Source organism: Acartia tonsa, chromosome 14 (assembly GCF_053477335.1).
Source record: "Acartia tonsa isolate MP-2025a chromosome 14, ASM5347733v1, whole genome shotgun sequence".
Lineage (NCBI taxonomy): Eukaryota > Metazoa > Arthropoda > Copepoda > Calanoida > Acartiidae > Acartia > Acartia tonsa.
The window spans coordinates 13,094,023-13,110,028 of NC_137273.1; the positions used below are offsets into that span (position 1 = coordinate 13,094,023).

Consider the following 16,006-nt stretch of genomic DNA (forward strand, 5'->3'; position numbering starts at 1 on the left):
ATTTAAAATTAGTATATATAATCAAAATGCCCCCCCCTAAAGCAAAGTGCCCCCCCGGGGCACTTTGATTTAGGGGGGGGCAAAATTTTACAAAATCTTCAAAATGCCCCCCCCTAGACAAAGTGCTTCGCACGCCACTGATTATAGACTAAAGACAAAGATTCGAATCAATATAGAGGACAATTTCTGAATTAGATTTTATAAAGAAGGTGTATCAACTTTTTTTTTTATAGCTAGCCGGTTCTTTTAGTAAGTAGTAGATGTAAAATTTTTCATAGAATTCAGATATGCAATCGGTTTTTTTGTAGACCTCTTATTTTTTAAGTAATTTAAGTTTTTTTTTTTTAAAAATTAGGTCGATTTTAAGGTACTAAAATGCAACAAAAAAAAGAAAGAAAATGGCCATTATTAACAAAAATAGTACGATCTTTAATTAGGCACCCTACTTTTTCAATTCTGTCAGGTAATTATTGAAAAAATCGATTTTTTTAAACCCATGAGAATAAAAACTTTGACATTAATTTTATTATTTCACAGGTAAAAAAATATGGGTTCATATATACCTTTAGAATCAGAAAAATATTACAAATTCATTGTAAGCAAAATTGAAAAAAAAAGTTTACAATATAGTATATAAACTACAATAAAAGGAATTATATGAAAATATCATATTATATTGTACAGGCAACGTCTTAAATCTTGAATTGAGTATAAAAATGGGAAGGGGGTAAAGAGGGGGTAAAAAAGGGAAGACGATAGTGTTGCCGGAAAAAAATACAATTGGCCATTTGTTTAATTTTTAATTTTTTTACTTTTTTTCAATTTTGCTTACAATGGATTTGTAATATTTTTCTGATTCTAAAGGTATATATGAACCCATGTTTTTTATGTCTGTTTGAGAAAATATTTAGGTCTAAAGTTTTTATTAAACCAAGGTTAAAAAAATAGATTTTTTCAATAATTACTCAACAGAATTTTAAAAGTAAGGTGTCAAATTAAAGATCTTACTATTTTTGTTCTTACTGGCCATTTTCTTTTTTTATTTTGTTGCGTTTTAGTACCTTAAAACCGACTTAATTATTTTTTTTTAAAAACTTAAATTACTTAAAAAATAAGAGGTCTGCAAAAAACCGATTGCATATCTGAATTCTATGAAAAATTTTACATCTACTACTTACTAAAAGAACCGGCTAGCTATATAAAAAAAAGTTGATACACCTTCTTTCAAATATATAAAACTTTGGGAACTTTTATTAAACTATCTGTAGTTTTTAAACAATGATTTTCTCGTATTCATTCGAATCCGGTGGATATGAACCGGTTCTCATCCATACGAAAAAACTATGTTTATCATCGAATTATATCCAGCTCTCTACGAATATAAAAATGTACCTCGGGGCTAAAAAAACAGGTTTTAATCTTATAATTGTACATTCTATATCCGCGGAAAGCTGTTTATAATACGATGCGAGAAATAACTATTACTCTACAGAAGATTTTTTGTTTATCATTATTAGGGATGGACATCAATTTACCGTACAAATTGTCTTATCCCTCAAGATCCCTGAGAACAAATATTTGGGAAAATTTAAATAAATGGGAAAATGTAAAGATTTGAGCGGTTTTTTGGTTTATTCATGTATCATGCAATAAACGTGTTAAAAATATATGTAATATATTTAGATCCCCAATCAGTAAATTGGACTAATAAGAATGCAGTGTAGGAATTATCCAGTCAATGTATTGGTTGGAAGGTGTACACATTTTGGTACGAAAGAGCAGTTATTTTTTCTCATCTATAATACAAAGTAGAACGATGTTTGTCTGTCTGTTTGTTTGTTTGTCTGTTTGTAGCAAAGGATCTCGCTAACCGCTGAACCGATCGGGTTCTCCTTTACAGGTTAGCTTCTCATAGGTCCCGGGAAGGTTTATAACTATTTTCTTTGGGGGTGGGACACCCCCAACCCCCCCAAAAAATGAAAAATCCCCCCCCCCAAAAAAAAAAAAAATTTCTTTAAATTTTTCTTTTAAATCTAAAATACGAAAAATTGGTTTAATTAAACCTCTTGGGGAAAAGCCCCTAGAGGCTAGGGGCGAAGCCGCTAGTGTTTTATAAGTCAGCTATGATCAATTGAATTCAATCCATAAAGCTATACAGAGAGGGAGAGGCCATTGGGCTGTTTATTACGCTAATCCCCAAAGTTTTAGAATAAAATTTTCTTATTCGTTTGGGGACGCTTGATTAGTTGGTTCATTAAGTTACATGATTAAACGTTTCAATGCCTAATTTTAATCCACATAACGGGGGTTATATTGTGTATAATAATTGGGGATGTAAATCAATTTATTGGCCATTATCTTATTCCTTTAGATCCACGATAGCTATCTCATATTATTGGAATGAATCATATGTGACTTATGATAGAAAGCAAGTTACAAGGACGTCCAAGGGGGGGGGGGGGGGGGGTAAATTGGTGATTACCCCCCTCCCCCCCCCCCAATCCCAAAATAAAAAAGCTTGGACGTTCTTGGCTAGTTAGGCTTATTATTGTGTCTGACAGCACATCTAGGGTAATAAATCTACTGTGTTTAGTAAGGACAAATTATTAGATATTCGAATGTTTCAATTTTAGGCAATATGCCCCAAATATATGTTTGATATTAAATTTTTATTTCGACTGCGCCCCTGTACTTTAGAGTGGTAATAACTGACATAAAATTAGCATTTAAATTTCATCTTTAGCTGTGTGTGTCTGTCTGCAACGAAAGATCTCGCTAACTGCAGAACCAATATAGTTCTCCTTTATAATGTAGCTTCTCATAAAATAAAAAAATATTACCCCCCCCCCCAAAAAAAAAATGTATTTCTTTTTAAAACTTAAATTAAAAATCCCACAACATTTTTTCCATAAGTAAAGTTAGACATTAAATTAATATTTAGATATTAAACAAGGATGACAACATCCATAAGTAGCGAAGCTCAAAAATTATGAATGGATATCGGAAAAAAATGCTATAAAGCAGTTTCATACAATAAACATTAATGTTGATAAAATTGGGAAATAAGGAAACCTTAAAAATCACGCAACCTTAAAAACAACGAAAATTTTAAAATCTAGGAATCGATCTAGCATCGCAACTAATAATTAAAATCGTAATAAAACTTAAAGAAAATATGTAGAATGTAAATTTAAACAATCAATGAAAATTTCAGCCCATTATCTTAAAAAGGAGTTGAGAAAATTACAAAAACATGAAAATCTAGGAATCGATCTAGCACCCCAAACAACAGACAGATGGACAAAATAATGTATAGATTAGATGGGCATATGTTATAAGAATCTTCACTAAAAATTTCAGCTGTCTATCTTTTCTAGGAGCCGAGAAAATCACGTTTCCCCCACTTTGTCTCAGACGGACAGACGGATAGACGGACGGACATTTCGAATTATAGAGTAGCTTCGCTACTAATAATGAGCTATTGCGGGTCATTTAATACCTTGGGATGTAAATATTTATTTATGCTAAAGTTTGTTTTAATGAATAACTTATTTACAAAGAAAGTTATAGTTTAATTTAACAAGGATGACAACATCCATAAAAGCGAAGCTCTGAAACTGTAGGGCAAACGGACATTATCACTTGTATATAGTGTTAGAACTGAATAATCAGAATATAAATGTATAAGAGTCGAAGCAAAATTGTAAGTAAATTTGTTGAAAAACTGCCTGATACAGTATAATGTTTATGGACATACTTACATTTTTAGGACTTGATTATAGATTTGCTTTGCTTATAACATTATACTTTGTTGTCCCAGGAATCAGTACACCAATAATCAGATCCTCTAATAAATAGATCACATAAAAATTTGTTGTTAAAAAATAAAAATAAAAACATGTTTAAAATGAACGTACTTACATTCTGGTAATGATTATAGAGTTGCTACGCTTTCTAAATCTTTAATAACGACAGGTACAGGAATCACCATGGAAAGTTTGAAATCGAAAGGACAATTTTAACATGCCTAAATTAACGACGGATGGACCGACCCTAATTATAGAAAACCTTCGCTTTTAAAAAGCTTTCTTTGACCAAATGCATGGTTTCTATGGAAAATGTTTTGGTGTTGTTTATAAAATTAATATTTTCTTATAAATTTTTAATAACATTTTTAGTATAGAACAAGTTTTTGTTTGTAAAACTAAGAATTTTCAATATAACATTTAAAAAATCAAAATATTAAAACAATGAAATTAAAACTGTTTTTTCTTCTGTTTTGCTTTGTAAATGCTGAGATAACTCCAGGTGAAAGATAAAACTAAATTTAAATTCAATTGTTATTTAACTTTTTTGTTACAAAGCTTAAAGTTTCTGTTGCAATTTTCAAAAGCAAAACTTTTCAATAATTGGGGTCGGTCCGTCCGACCGTAGCGGTTTGCTATTTTTGTTAATTTTGAAATGTTAGATTTTCCTACCGATTTCAAACTTTGCACGATGATTCCTTTAACAGTTAGGTACGATTTAGAAAGCGTAGCAAATCGTTACCAGAAAGTATGTGCGTTCATTTAAAACATGATGATTTTTAGCTTTTTTAGACCACTACTTTTTTATCATATAATTATCCTATCATTTGATATTTGGAATACTTACATATTCCTAGAACAACATAAGTACAAAGTTATAAGCGAAACTTCTCTATAATCAAGTACTAAAAATGTTAGTATGACCTCAAACAATATCCTGTCTTTAAACAGTTTTGTAACAAATTTGTTTAGACTTTCTACTTTTATATTCAGTTCTGATACTACACATTTGTTAATGTTCGTTTGTCCTACCATTCAAAAGCATCGCTTTTATTGATGTTACAATCTTTGTTAAACTTTTTTTTTGTTAAAATATTTTTTTTTTATAAAAAGGAGTTATGACAAGTTTTAAATCCTGGCCTGGCGTAGTTAACATTGGAAAATTAAAGGTATTTTCTATGTTTTTTTTTATATTTTTATTAGCGAAGCTACTCTTTAATTCACTTCGTATGTCCGTCAGTCCGTTACGCTAAGGAGGAAACGTGATTTTCTCGGCTCCTATTCAAGATAGACAGCTGAAATTTTTAGTGAAGATTCCTATGAAATATGCCCATCTATTCTATAAATTGGTTTGTTGATTTGTCTGTTATTTGGGGTGCTAGATCGATTCCTAGATTTTCAAGTTTTCGTGATTTTCTCAATTATTATCCAAGATAGAAGGCTGAAACTGTCAGGGATTGAATATGCTTATGTTCTACATATTTTCATCAAGTTTCATTAAGATTATTATTATTATTTGATTCTTTATTTGCCTTTATCATTTACATACAAAGATTACATTAAAAGTACAACAATATTAATTTAAAACTCATTTAAAATATTCAAGTTGGGTAAAAATTGTTTATGTACACATATATAAAAGAATATCATTTCAAAATTACATTGGTTAAATAAAAAAGATTTTTTTACAATCTGTGACATTCCCTTCGTTCAGTCATATTTTAATTCCTCAGATTATAATGGATCACATTTAAGGTGTGATTGGCAGACTGAATAAAGAAAGGAGGGGCAGGGACAGTTTTATTAAGAGCAGAATGCTCTAAAACTGTTAAGTACAAGGGTCGCCAGAGGATGAATTAAGGATAATTTTCGACTGGTCCCTTACCTTATTATTGCCCCTATAACTCAAGTCACAGATCCTGGGCAGGGACAGTTTTATTAAGAGCAGAATGCTCTAACATTGTTAGGTACAAGGGTCGCCAGAGGATAATTTTCGACTGGTCCCTTACCTTGGTATTGCCCCTATAACTCAAGTCACAGATCCTGTGGTATTCCCCTAGCCCAGTCATCAATAAAGCCTCCAAAAAAAAAAATAGTGTATCACATATAAGATGTGTTTAGCAGACTGAATTAAGATGAGAGGGGCAGGGACAGGTATTCTGATAATAGACAGCTCTGACCCTGTTAGGTTTAAGAGTCGCCAGAGGATCATTATCGACTGGTCCCTTACCTAGGTATTTACCCTGTATAGCATACTTGAGCTGACTAACCGACAGAGTAGAAATAAATTTTATCCAGGGTCAAATTGTATTGTTGTTAATTTTTCATATCCTAGCTTATAACTTTTATTTTTAAGCAAAAATTTCCTTTGAAAGGAAATGAATTCAAGTAGATTTGAATTTAATGGAAGCTTTTTTTTCAGTCTTGACTGAAAGATGAAAAATAACACAAGAATAATTTCGATATTCAATACAGTTATGAGGTTACTGGTGAGCGTTTTTGGAACTCCTACTAACAGCCAGCTTGACTCAAAATTATGTTCAATATTTTGTAGAAGGTTTGTGAAGTAGTTGGCAGTAATACTAGTGGTGACAGGACAGTCCAGATAAAAGTGCTGGGCAGTTTCTTTGGGTGCGGGTAGATTCCTGTCCAGTCTACAAAGTGTACATTCTGGAGACTCTGGCCTAAAATTAGCGATATTGGCATTAAAATAGTGAAAATTGTTTATTGATTTAAATGAGAAATCTCTTATGTTTATAGGAATAAAGGACAAATTCCAAACTTTTTGCCATTTACGCTCTCTCTCTATGTCAAATTCTCTGATTTTCGCCCAGTTATACCTATTTAAATAAGTCTTACACTTTTCTATCCTCTGTTCATCATTTGATAAGAAGTAACGAAAATGTTTTGACTTTACTTTTGGCTTTAAAAACAGGGAACTAATTTTAGTTTGGGGTTTTGAAAGTTTACACCTATATATAGCAATATTGTGCTGAACAAATCCCCTAAGTCTCAGATATTCCATGTAATTAAAATTGACCTTTGATTTGATGTTAAAGTTTCTATAATCTAGACATACATTATCAGTATTTAAAAGGTCTCCAAAGCAAATTAACTTAATATCATTTTCATAACGTAACCATGTTGTTTCTGTAAAAATAGCCCTGCTTACCATTTGTTTATCACTATTACAAAAATAATCATTTTTAAAAATTCTCATGTCTTTTATATTGTCATGTTTTAGCCAAAATGAATTTGAAAATATTGTATATGATTCAATAATTCTTGATAAAATGGGATTAATATTCTTATCTAATTTTTCATAAAAATAAAATGGATCATTTGCTTGGCATCTTGTATTTTTTAATTCTGAAGACCAAGTATCAACTATGGATAAAGATTTTTTATACATTAAAATATCTAGAGATCGTAAAAAATCTGTTACTTTTGGTATTCCTAAACCTCCATTTTCGGCACTTGAAAAGATTTTGGATTTAGCTATTGGTCTACTTTGACATAAGAAAGAAATAATAAGATTTTCAATTTGAGAAATTATTTCTTCAGATGGATAGACAACTGCCCCTACATAATTCAGTAAAGGTAACATGAATCCCTTTATAATAGCAATTTTACCAGGTGTAGTAAGGTAGAAAAGTGCCCAAAAATTTCTAATTTTTGACATTTTAGTAACAATTTTGTTCCAATTATATTGCATATTTAAAAGTTTTGAATCAAAATGTAAACCTAAAATATCAAATTCATCAACCACGTCAATTCTAATTACATCCAACTCCCGAAAAAAATCATTTGATGGCTTCCTACCTATTATACAAATTTTAGTTTTGTTAACATTTGTTCTTAAATTAGAAACTTGAGCAAAGAAAGTAAGAATTTGAAAAATAGTTTTCAAAGCAATGGCAGTTGGATTAAATGCAACATTGCAATCATCAGCAAATGCTGATTCAGGGTCAGGCTGTTTGTCAGTGTCAGTCAATTTAAAAGGTATAGCTCTTGGTATTACAATTTCATTGTTAATTGATAACATAAGTAATAATGGGGTTAAGGCAATTTTAAAAATGTTAGGACTTGGCCTATCACCTTGCATATAACCAACTTTCATGGGAAAGTTAGGTGTTATTCCAGTGTCAGTAAGAATGTGGGCAAATCTATCATTCATGCATGTTAAAATCATGTTTATCATATTAGGGCCAAAATTCATAAATTCTAATACATCTTTTAAATATTCATGTCCAATACAGTCAAAGGCTGAGTGAAAGTCAATTAAAGCAATTGCTAGAGACGAGTTAGAAGCTAAAGTTTTAGAAATTAGTTCATAAATTTGAATCAAATTTTCCTGAATAGTGTATTTAGAAGAATAGGCTTTTTGAGATCTGATATTTATTTTGTCAATTACTTTTTTTAACCTATTGTCAATAACCCCAGAGAAAATTTTGTACACAGTAGACAAACAAAAAATTGTCCTCCAAGATTTAATTTTTGAAAGGTCAGAATTTTTTTTGGCTATAAGTCTAATTTTACCACATCTTAGCATGCCTTTTAACTGTTTTTTATTAATCATTTCTTTAAAGCCTCGTAGTAAAGGTAAGCTTAAAATGTCCCAAAACTTAACCAACATTCTATAAGGAATACCATCTGGTCCTACACTAGAATTTAAATTGGCTGACTTAAGTGACTCTTTTATTTCATTAATAGAAATGTCTGCCTCTAATTTTTCTCTATCTGTGTTATTTAATTTATGTTCTAATATTTTTGGGTGATTTACATTATTGCCTAAAAAATCAACGAGAGAAGAGTTGGAAATAAAGGTTGTACCAAATTTATTTTTAAAGTGATTTGTTAAAAACTCATTTCTTTCTTTCTCGCATGTAAAAGATTCACCTAAGTCATTCTTAATTTGTGAGATAGAGTCAGCTTTTTTTGAGTTTTTTAGCAAACTACTAAATGCTTTTGAAGCCTTTTCTGCATATAAAATGTGGAAATACCCAGAAGTCTCTAACCTACGATAATTTTCTTCATCCTCCATTTTACATAGACTGTTTTCAATATCAATGATTTTCTTAAGTACAGTTTCATCTTTGACATTTCCACACTTCAACGCATTTAATGACTTAGACAAATCTTTTTGTATTTTTCTACTGCTCTTAAGAAAGTTTGATTGAAAGCTTATTATAGAATTTTTAATGCAATTTAACAATACTTCAAGGAAAGCATCATGACTAATATTTAAAGGCATTTCATACAAGTCATTTAAAGGGGGAAGTAAATCAAAGAGATAATTTATAGCCCTATCTTTTTGTTCAATCCAGAACAATACTAGTCTATCATTTTTAAAGTCTGTCAATTTTAGGTCATTCTTTAATCTAAATGCTAAACTTATCTGAGAAATGATGTCTCGTAGATGAAACTTGTTAGGAACTTCACAGTGTTGTAGAGCTATCTCGTAGACTTTGATTCTGACGTACTCACTCAATCCATCAATATCTAATAAAGAAGAATTTATTGTACATACACGTTTAGAAATATTTTCATATGTGTTGAAAAAAACTTGCTTGTGGTCAAAGATATACGCTTTAAATGGCTCATAATTGCATGAGTTAAAAATTGTTGAAAGCTGTGGACTGATAAGAACATGATCAATTCTACTTCTGTTTGTTTTAGTATTTGAAAAAGGAACATAACTAAATTCTAATTTAGTCGGATGAAGCAATCTAAATAAGTCCACACAAAAATTTTCTTCTATCCACAAAGAAAGTTCTTTACAATGTTCAAAATTTGGCAATGAATTTGTATTTATCAAGTCTAAGTGTTCGAGACCTTGTTCTGGTTGAATAGTTGTAGGTATTGCATTTAAATCCCCTGCAATTATGTAAAATGTATTTCCAATGCTCATTATTTTCTCCCTTAATTGTTTAAAGAAATTTTTGTTGTTATTTTGAATTGGCCCATAGCACGATATCAATGAAATTCTACATTCATTAATTTTTAAATCTAGAATCAAAATATTTTCATCAGTGGAACAAAAGCTTTTAATTATTTCATATTTTAGTGTTTGTTTGATTAAAATCGCTACACCCCTATCTGCCTTTGAACTATTGCAATAAGATATATAACTGCCAGCCATATTAAAACGTGCTTCTTTACTAAAAATACTTTCTTTATTATTTAATCTAATATCCTGAATGAACAGTATATCAGGTTTAGTTTTAATCATTGCGTTAATCTTAAGTTTAAACTTGTTTAATGATGCTTTACCTACATTGTAAGTGCTTATGTTGATTGAATTGCAATTAAGAGAACTAAAATTAATATCCTTAAGTAAAGAAACATCTTGTGTTGAATTAACATTTTGAATATAAATCTTTTCAACGAAACTTAAATTATTCATTAAACATAAATTTATAAATCTTAATAAAAGATGAGCAAGTAACTAAATAAAAATTAACTGAATTTAATCTGTTGTAGATAAGACTAAACCTTGTATAATTGTTAGAAGATGTTTCAAAATAGAGGTTTGAATACATATTAATTAGTAGGGGGGTAGAGAAAAAGAGGGGATAAATTGTTTGAAAAACAGTAATCTTTATTTTATTAGAACTTCTGTTCAATCTAACTAGAACTATGCAAACCATAGCAAAAACAAAAACATTCAATTGAAATAAAGGTATTTTTAAAGCTTGAAGTATTCAGAATAGCATGGCTGTTGCTTAAATTGTGAAACAAGTTTAGAATCTGCTGGTACTTTAATCATTAAGATTTGTATATTGATTGCGGTCTTAGATCGATTCCTAGATTTTTCGGATTTAAAGATTGCGTGATTTTAAAGGGTTCGTGATTTCCCTATCAATTAAGTTTAAAGATTATTGTATGACACTGCTCTATAGTATATTTTTTTCCCGATATCCATTATTAATTTTTGAGCTTCGCTACTTATTGATGTTGTTGCTATATTTTTTAACAATTTGTTTTGAATAATTTTTTTTTAATGCAACCAAAAGTTGTGTTATTTTTGAAAATAAAAATATTCTTTTTTCTATAAATATTTCTAACTTTCTGCCTTAAATAAGCTTATGTTTTTGCTCCTAGCTGGTGTAATTCAATATTGAAATTTTTTATATGAGGACTGTAAAAATTTCAACTTCATAAAATGTCATTTTAAGATGCATATAACTTTTTTTTGTTATTGAAGCTGGAAGTTTCAAATTTGGATATTTAAAAAGGTTTTAGATTTTCCATTAAATTTTCTTTATGATATATTTTTTTCTAAATACTTTTAGTAGGGAGGCTACTCTATAATTCCAGATGTCTGTCTATCCGTAAGACACAAAGTGGGGGAAACGTGATATCTAGGCTCCTATGTAAGATAGAAGGCTGAAACTTATTGTCATAATTCCCATTATAAATGTGAATAATTAACTACAAAGCATCCATGGTTGTAGGACTGCTTTTAAGCAGGTTTTTTGCTATTTTGCTATTTTTTTCACTAGCGGCTGCGCCCCTAGCATCTAGGGGTTCTGTATTTGAAGGGCAGAAAAATAGCCTAAAACCATACCCAGGCTTACTTATAAAAAATAGAATACCGTAAAACCACCTATGGACCAATAAGAAGTTTCACTGTAAAGGAGAACCATATCGGTTCAGCGGTTAGCAAGATCTTTCGCTACAGACAAAAATGCTTACTACTTTATATAATAGGATTGAAAATTTTTGTTATTTTTTTCACCAATTAATGTATTGTTAACTTTAACCAATAAGATATATAAGTTGGAAAGAATTTAAACGTTAGAGGGAGATTTAAAATCTGCATCAAATTTTAAAGATTTTTTTTATAAAATTCGTTTTTTTGTATAATTCTTTATCTAAAAGCGGAAATACGTTTGTGATTGGTGGATGGAAAACTATCTGCGCTCTGATTTGAGAAGCTTAAGTGTCGTACATCATTCAACCAATTAGAGCACAGGTAGTTTCCAATCTACCTATCCTATTGGTCAAAATTAATTAACTTAAATTGTATTTCCGGTTTTAGATAAAGAATTATACAAAAAACGAATTTTATAAAAAATCCCTTAAATTTGATGCAGATTTTAAATCTTCCTCTAACATTAAAATTCCTTCCAACTTATATATCTTATTAACCAATGCTCTTTAAACCTATTTTTCCGTATTTTTTTGCACATCGCTACTTATGGATAAAGTCATCCTTGTTCTTTTTAAGACTTATATCAACATTGGATTAACAGGACCTGATGGTAACAGTGTCTGTGGAAATATTTGTGCTGCAGGTGCAGGAGAAAGCCTAAAATGTCACGTGTGACGTCATAAAAATACGTCTAAAAAGGAAGGATGAGAGGAGAAGTAGGAAGGGAAACCCCCAAAAAAGAGATGGATTTTTATGGCGTCACACGTGACATTTTAGGCTTTCTCCAGGTTTATCATTAGAGGGTAAAACAATAGAGAGGGAAGGGGTTAAATAACTGTATGTCCCCACTCCGTCGACTCTGTGCCGAATTTCAATTGTGTCTTTGAAAAATTTCCAATAGCATCGTAAATATTGACACAGCCAAGTCGCTTCAAAAGAGTTGAAAGCAATTTGCTAGCAGACAAAAATGCAGGGGAAGAAATCACTCAAAAATCATCCACGCGACGTTAAAAAAATGAGAGAGAAGAGAGGGAGAAATGGGAAAGAAATCCCCCAAAAAGAGATGGATAATTCCTCGTTTTTATGACGTCATGTAACTGATTTTTGAGTGACTTTCTCCCTTTACACAAAAAAGGTCCCTAAAACAGAGGCCAGGTAGCGGTCTGGGTTATACATCTATACTTAATACATTTATTGGTTTATCTAAATCTAAATTATTTATTATTAAAAATTTAGTTGATATTTTTATAGTTAAACACACTGTTTTGATACTATTAAGATGATTTATTTAGATGTTATTTGTGGAGGTTATTATATGGATTCTACCGTTTGTACTAAAATACACAGGTAATTTTATAGAAATATTTTGAACTGTGAATTTTTAAAAAAATTATATGGATTAAAGGAAGCCTACAGGAAATACACCGCTCTAGCTGCTACAAGACTGCCACAGTTAGACCAAATACCCAGCTTATACCAATAACGAAATTAATTCGGAAAAAAATTACGAAACCAATACGTCTTTTTCAGCTGTTTCTGGTGGGCAACACATCGTAAAATTAAAGACCTCTCTATTTGCCCTCTAAATAATATTTTAGATTTATTTCGCTTGTTGGTTATACCTTACTCCTACCAAATATCCCAAATTTGAAGCCTTCAGCTTCAATAACAAAAATGACATTTTAGAACCCAGTATTAGTGTCGGACTGATTATGACGTAACAAAAAAAATTAGCCAATGAGAGGCTACTATGAATTTTACCATTGGTCAATAATGTCCTCTCATTGGCTATTTTTTTTTGTTACGTCATAATCAGTCCGACACTAATACTGGGTTCGACATTTTATGGAGTTCTAAAAAAAGTGAAATCGTCCCTAGAAAATAATTGCACCCCCTCCCCCGCCCTAAAAAAGAATTTTTAACTTAAATCATAATAGGGGAGGAAGTTTAACAGCTGCCCCCCCCCCACCCTTCCAACAATGCCTTAAGTGCCCCTGGAGGCTTCTATTGCTTGTATAAAACAGTATCCAGTTATCTGTTATAGAGATGACAAGAACACAGTTGTTGAAGATGAGTATGGCGTTGGCATCACATATTTTATCAAACACAGGTACATGGGTAAAAGTTGTTTATTGCATCGTATTATAGACAGCTTTCCGCGGATATTAAAATAATAAATTATATGATTAAAACCAGTTTAGTTAGCTTTAGGTGGCCAAAGGCCTGGGTTAACAAGAGTGGCATTAATTTTATGATTTCTATTTTATTATTCGTAACAAATTGTTTGTAATATTTTTTTAATACAAAAAGTCCTTGCCACTTATTTTTTAAATTTTATTTTTTAGATTATTGACATAAAAAATAACAGCTTTTCTGATAAATATCCGGTGGATTAGAACCGGTTATCATCCATACGAAAAAACTATGTCTAGCATCGTTTTATATCCAGTTTTCTACGAATATAGTACAATCAAAGCTGTTTATAATACGATGCGAGAAATAACTATTGTTATATTTTTAGTTTTAACCAACCAATCCCTGTGGTAGGCAGCAACATTGAGGCTACAACAACTTCAGCAAGTAACAATACTGAAGCATTTGAACCTGAAGTATCTGAAAATACATCAGAATCTACACCAGGAATGCAAAGATAAAAAAAATAAAACTAGCAAATCAAAAAAAACAAGGATGATAACATCCATTTATGCGAAGCTCTAAAATCAGAAGGATGGACAAACGAACATTAACTGTAAAGTGTCAGAACCTAAAATGCAGAAAATCAATTTAACAAAATTGCACAAAAACTTGTGGAAAATTACAGGAAACAGCGAAAAGATATATTTCATTTTTTAGGATTAATTATAGAGATGCTTGGCTTATAATATTGTACTTTTTTGTCCTTGGAATCATTATTACAAACATCAGATGGGCAGGTTAATTATATCATACAAAAAACATGTTTTAAATGGACAATTCTAACATGTTTGATCAACGAAAAGAGGTAACCGGTACGGACGGACAGACCGACCCTAATTATAAAAGCTTTGGTTTTAAAAATCTTTTGTCATAATGATATAAATTCTTTAATGCTAAAAATTGAGATGAATATGATATATTTACTTAATTTTATTTTAATAAAAAAAACTATTTAATAATAACTAGACAAATTTTGAGAATCGGACCATAAAATTGCAAAAATATGTAAAAAAAAAATAGAAAGCTAAATGTCCTTTCATCTATAGACACAAAAATCTCGTGGAATAACGGGAAATCAGAGAGAGACAGACAGATGGACGGATGGACGGATTTTTGGTTCTATAGAGTAGCTTTGCTTCTAAAAAATACTTTTTTTATCTTTACACCCTATTTAGCTGAAAGTGATACCAATACCAATGGCAACACCGGTGACAATACCGGTACCAATGCTAATGGTTAAATATGGCTTTGAAACCGATTAATATCCGCTGGACTCAGCCATACAAAAATCATGTCTAGCATCGTATTACAGATTATTTTCAACTAATACAAAAATAGAAATCATAAAATTAATAACTGTTTTGTTAGCCCTAGCCTTCGGCCCCTCGGGTCTAACAAAACTGACTGTAATCTTATATCTATAATTTAATGCGATTCGATAAATACATTTAAAATCTAAATACATTTTTCTTTTAAAAAAATATTAATTTTTGTATTTAATAGCAAAGCAACTCTATAATTCAAAATGTTTGTCCGTCTGTTCGTCAGTAAGTGAGACAAATTTTGGATGAAACGTAATATTCTCGTAATAGCCAATCGGACGACGTAAACCTGAGGTGGATTCTTGAAAAAAAATTAGGGTCTTTGCTCGCTTTTTAGGCAAAATTATTTTTGTGAAAAATCCTCCAAAATCGCATAAAAAATCTACAAAAATTAAATAAAATTATAAAAGGGATATTAACATAAGATTTTTTTTCATTTTTGTAGATTTTTTTGTGATTTTGGAGGATTTTTTTGCCTTAATTTTTAAAAAAAGAATCCACCTCTCTGGCTGATACTTCCACTTTCCTTGACATGGATTCTGAATCCAGACAGTAGAATCTCTCTTTACCGAGGAGTAGAGTGGACTCCTGGAGTTTGAATTTGATAGGACGGGGCTCTAGACGGCAAGAATATAGTCTACAAGAAATGTATGCAATAAAAGATCTTATTTTGCTGCATCTCTGAACCAAATCTTGATGAAATGATTTGCCTGATGTATATGCATAGCCAAACAAACCTACCTTTGATTGCACAGCTTTGTTTGGTAGTCTTAACTGCACATGGTAATGGGCCAAAACATTCCCCCTACTCTAACTATTTATGTCGCATACCTGACATAACAGCAGTAGGAACCTTGGGCCGAGATTCGAACCTTTCACCTTCCTGACAACAAGCAGATACGCTACGTGTTACGCAACATTCACAGGGACTCGATGGGACTGCCATTAACCCTAATCGTAGCTGTGTTGAGTGCCCTAGGAAAATGGGGATAGTTGTCACAGCTTTTGGCCTACCTATTGTATTG

At 30.9% G+C, this 16,006-nt stretch overlaps 1 protein-coding gene across 1 annotated transcript; it reads left to right on the forward strand.

The window, feature by feature from the left end:
* Positions 1-4,170: 4,170 nt before the first annotated feature.
* On the forward strand, positions 4,171-15,040 carry LOC145305535 (uncharacterized). The gene is made up of 7 exons (XM_080147176.1): positions 4,171-4,308; positions 4,920-4,975; positions 12,040-12,106; positions 12,756-12,810; positions 13,508-13,573; positions 13,985-14,101; positions 14,833-15,040. Exons 1-7 carry the CDS (start codon positions 4,251-4,253, stop codon positions 14,897-14,899), a joined length of 486 nt encoding a protein of 161 aa, XP_080003302.1. The 5' UTR covers positions 4,171-4,250; the 3' UTR covers positions 14,900-15,040.
* Positions 15,041-16,006: the final 966 nt, after the last annotated feature.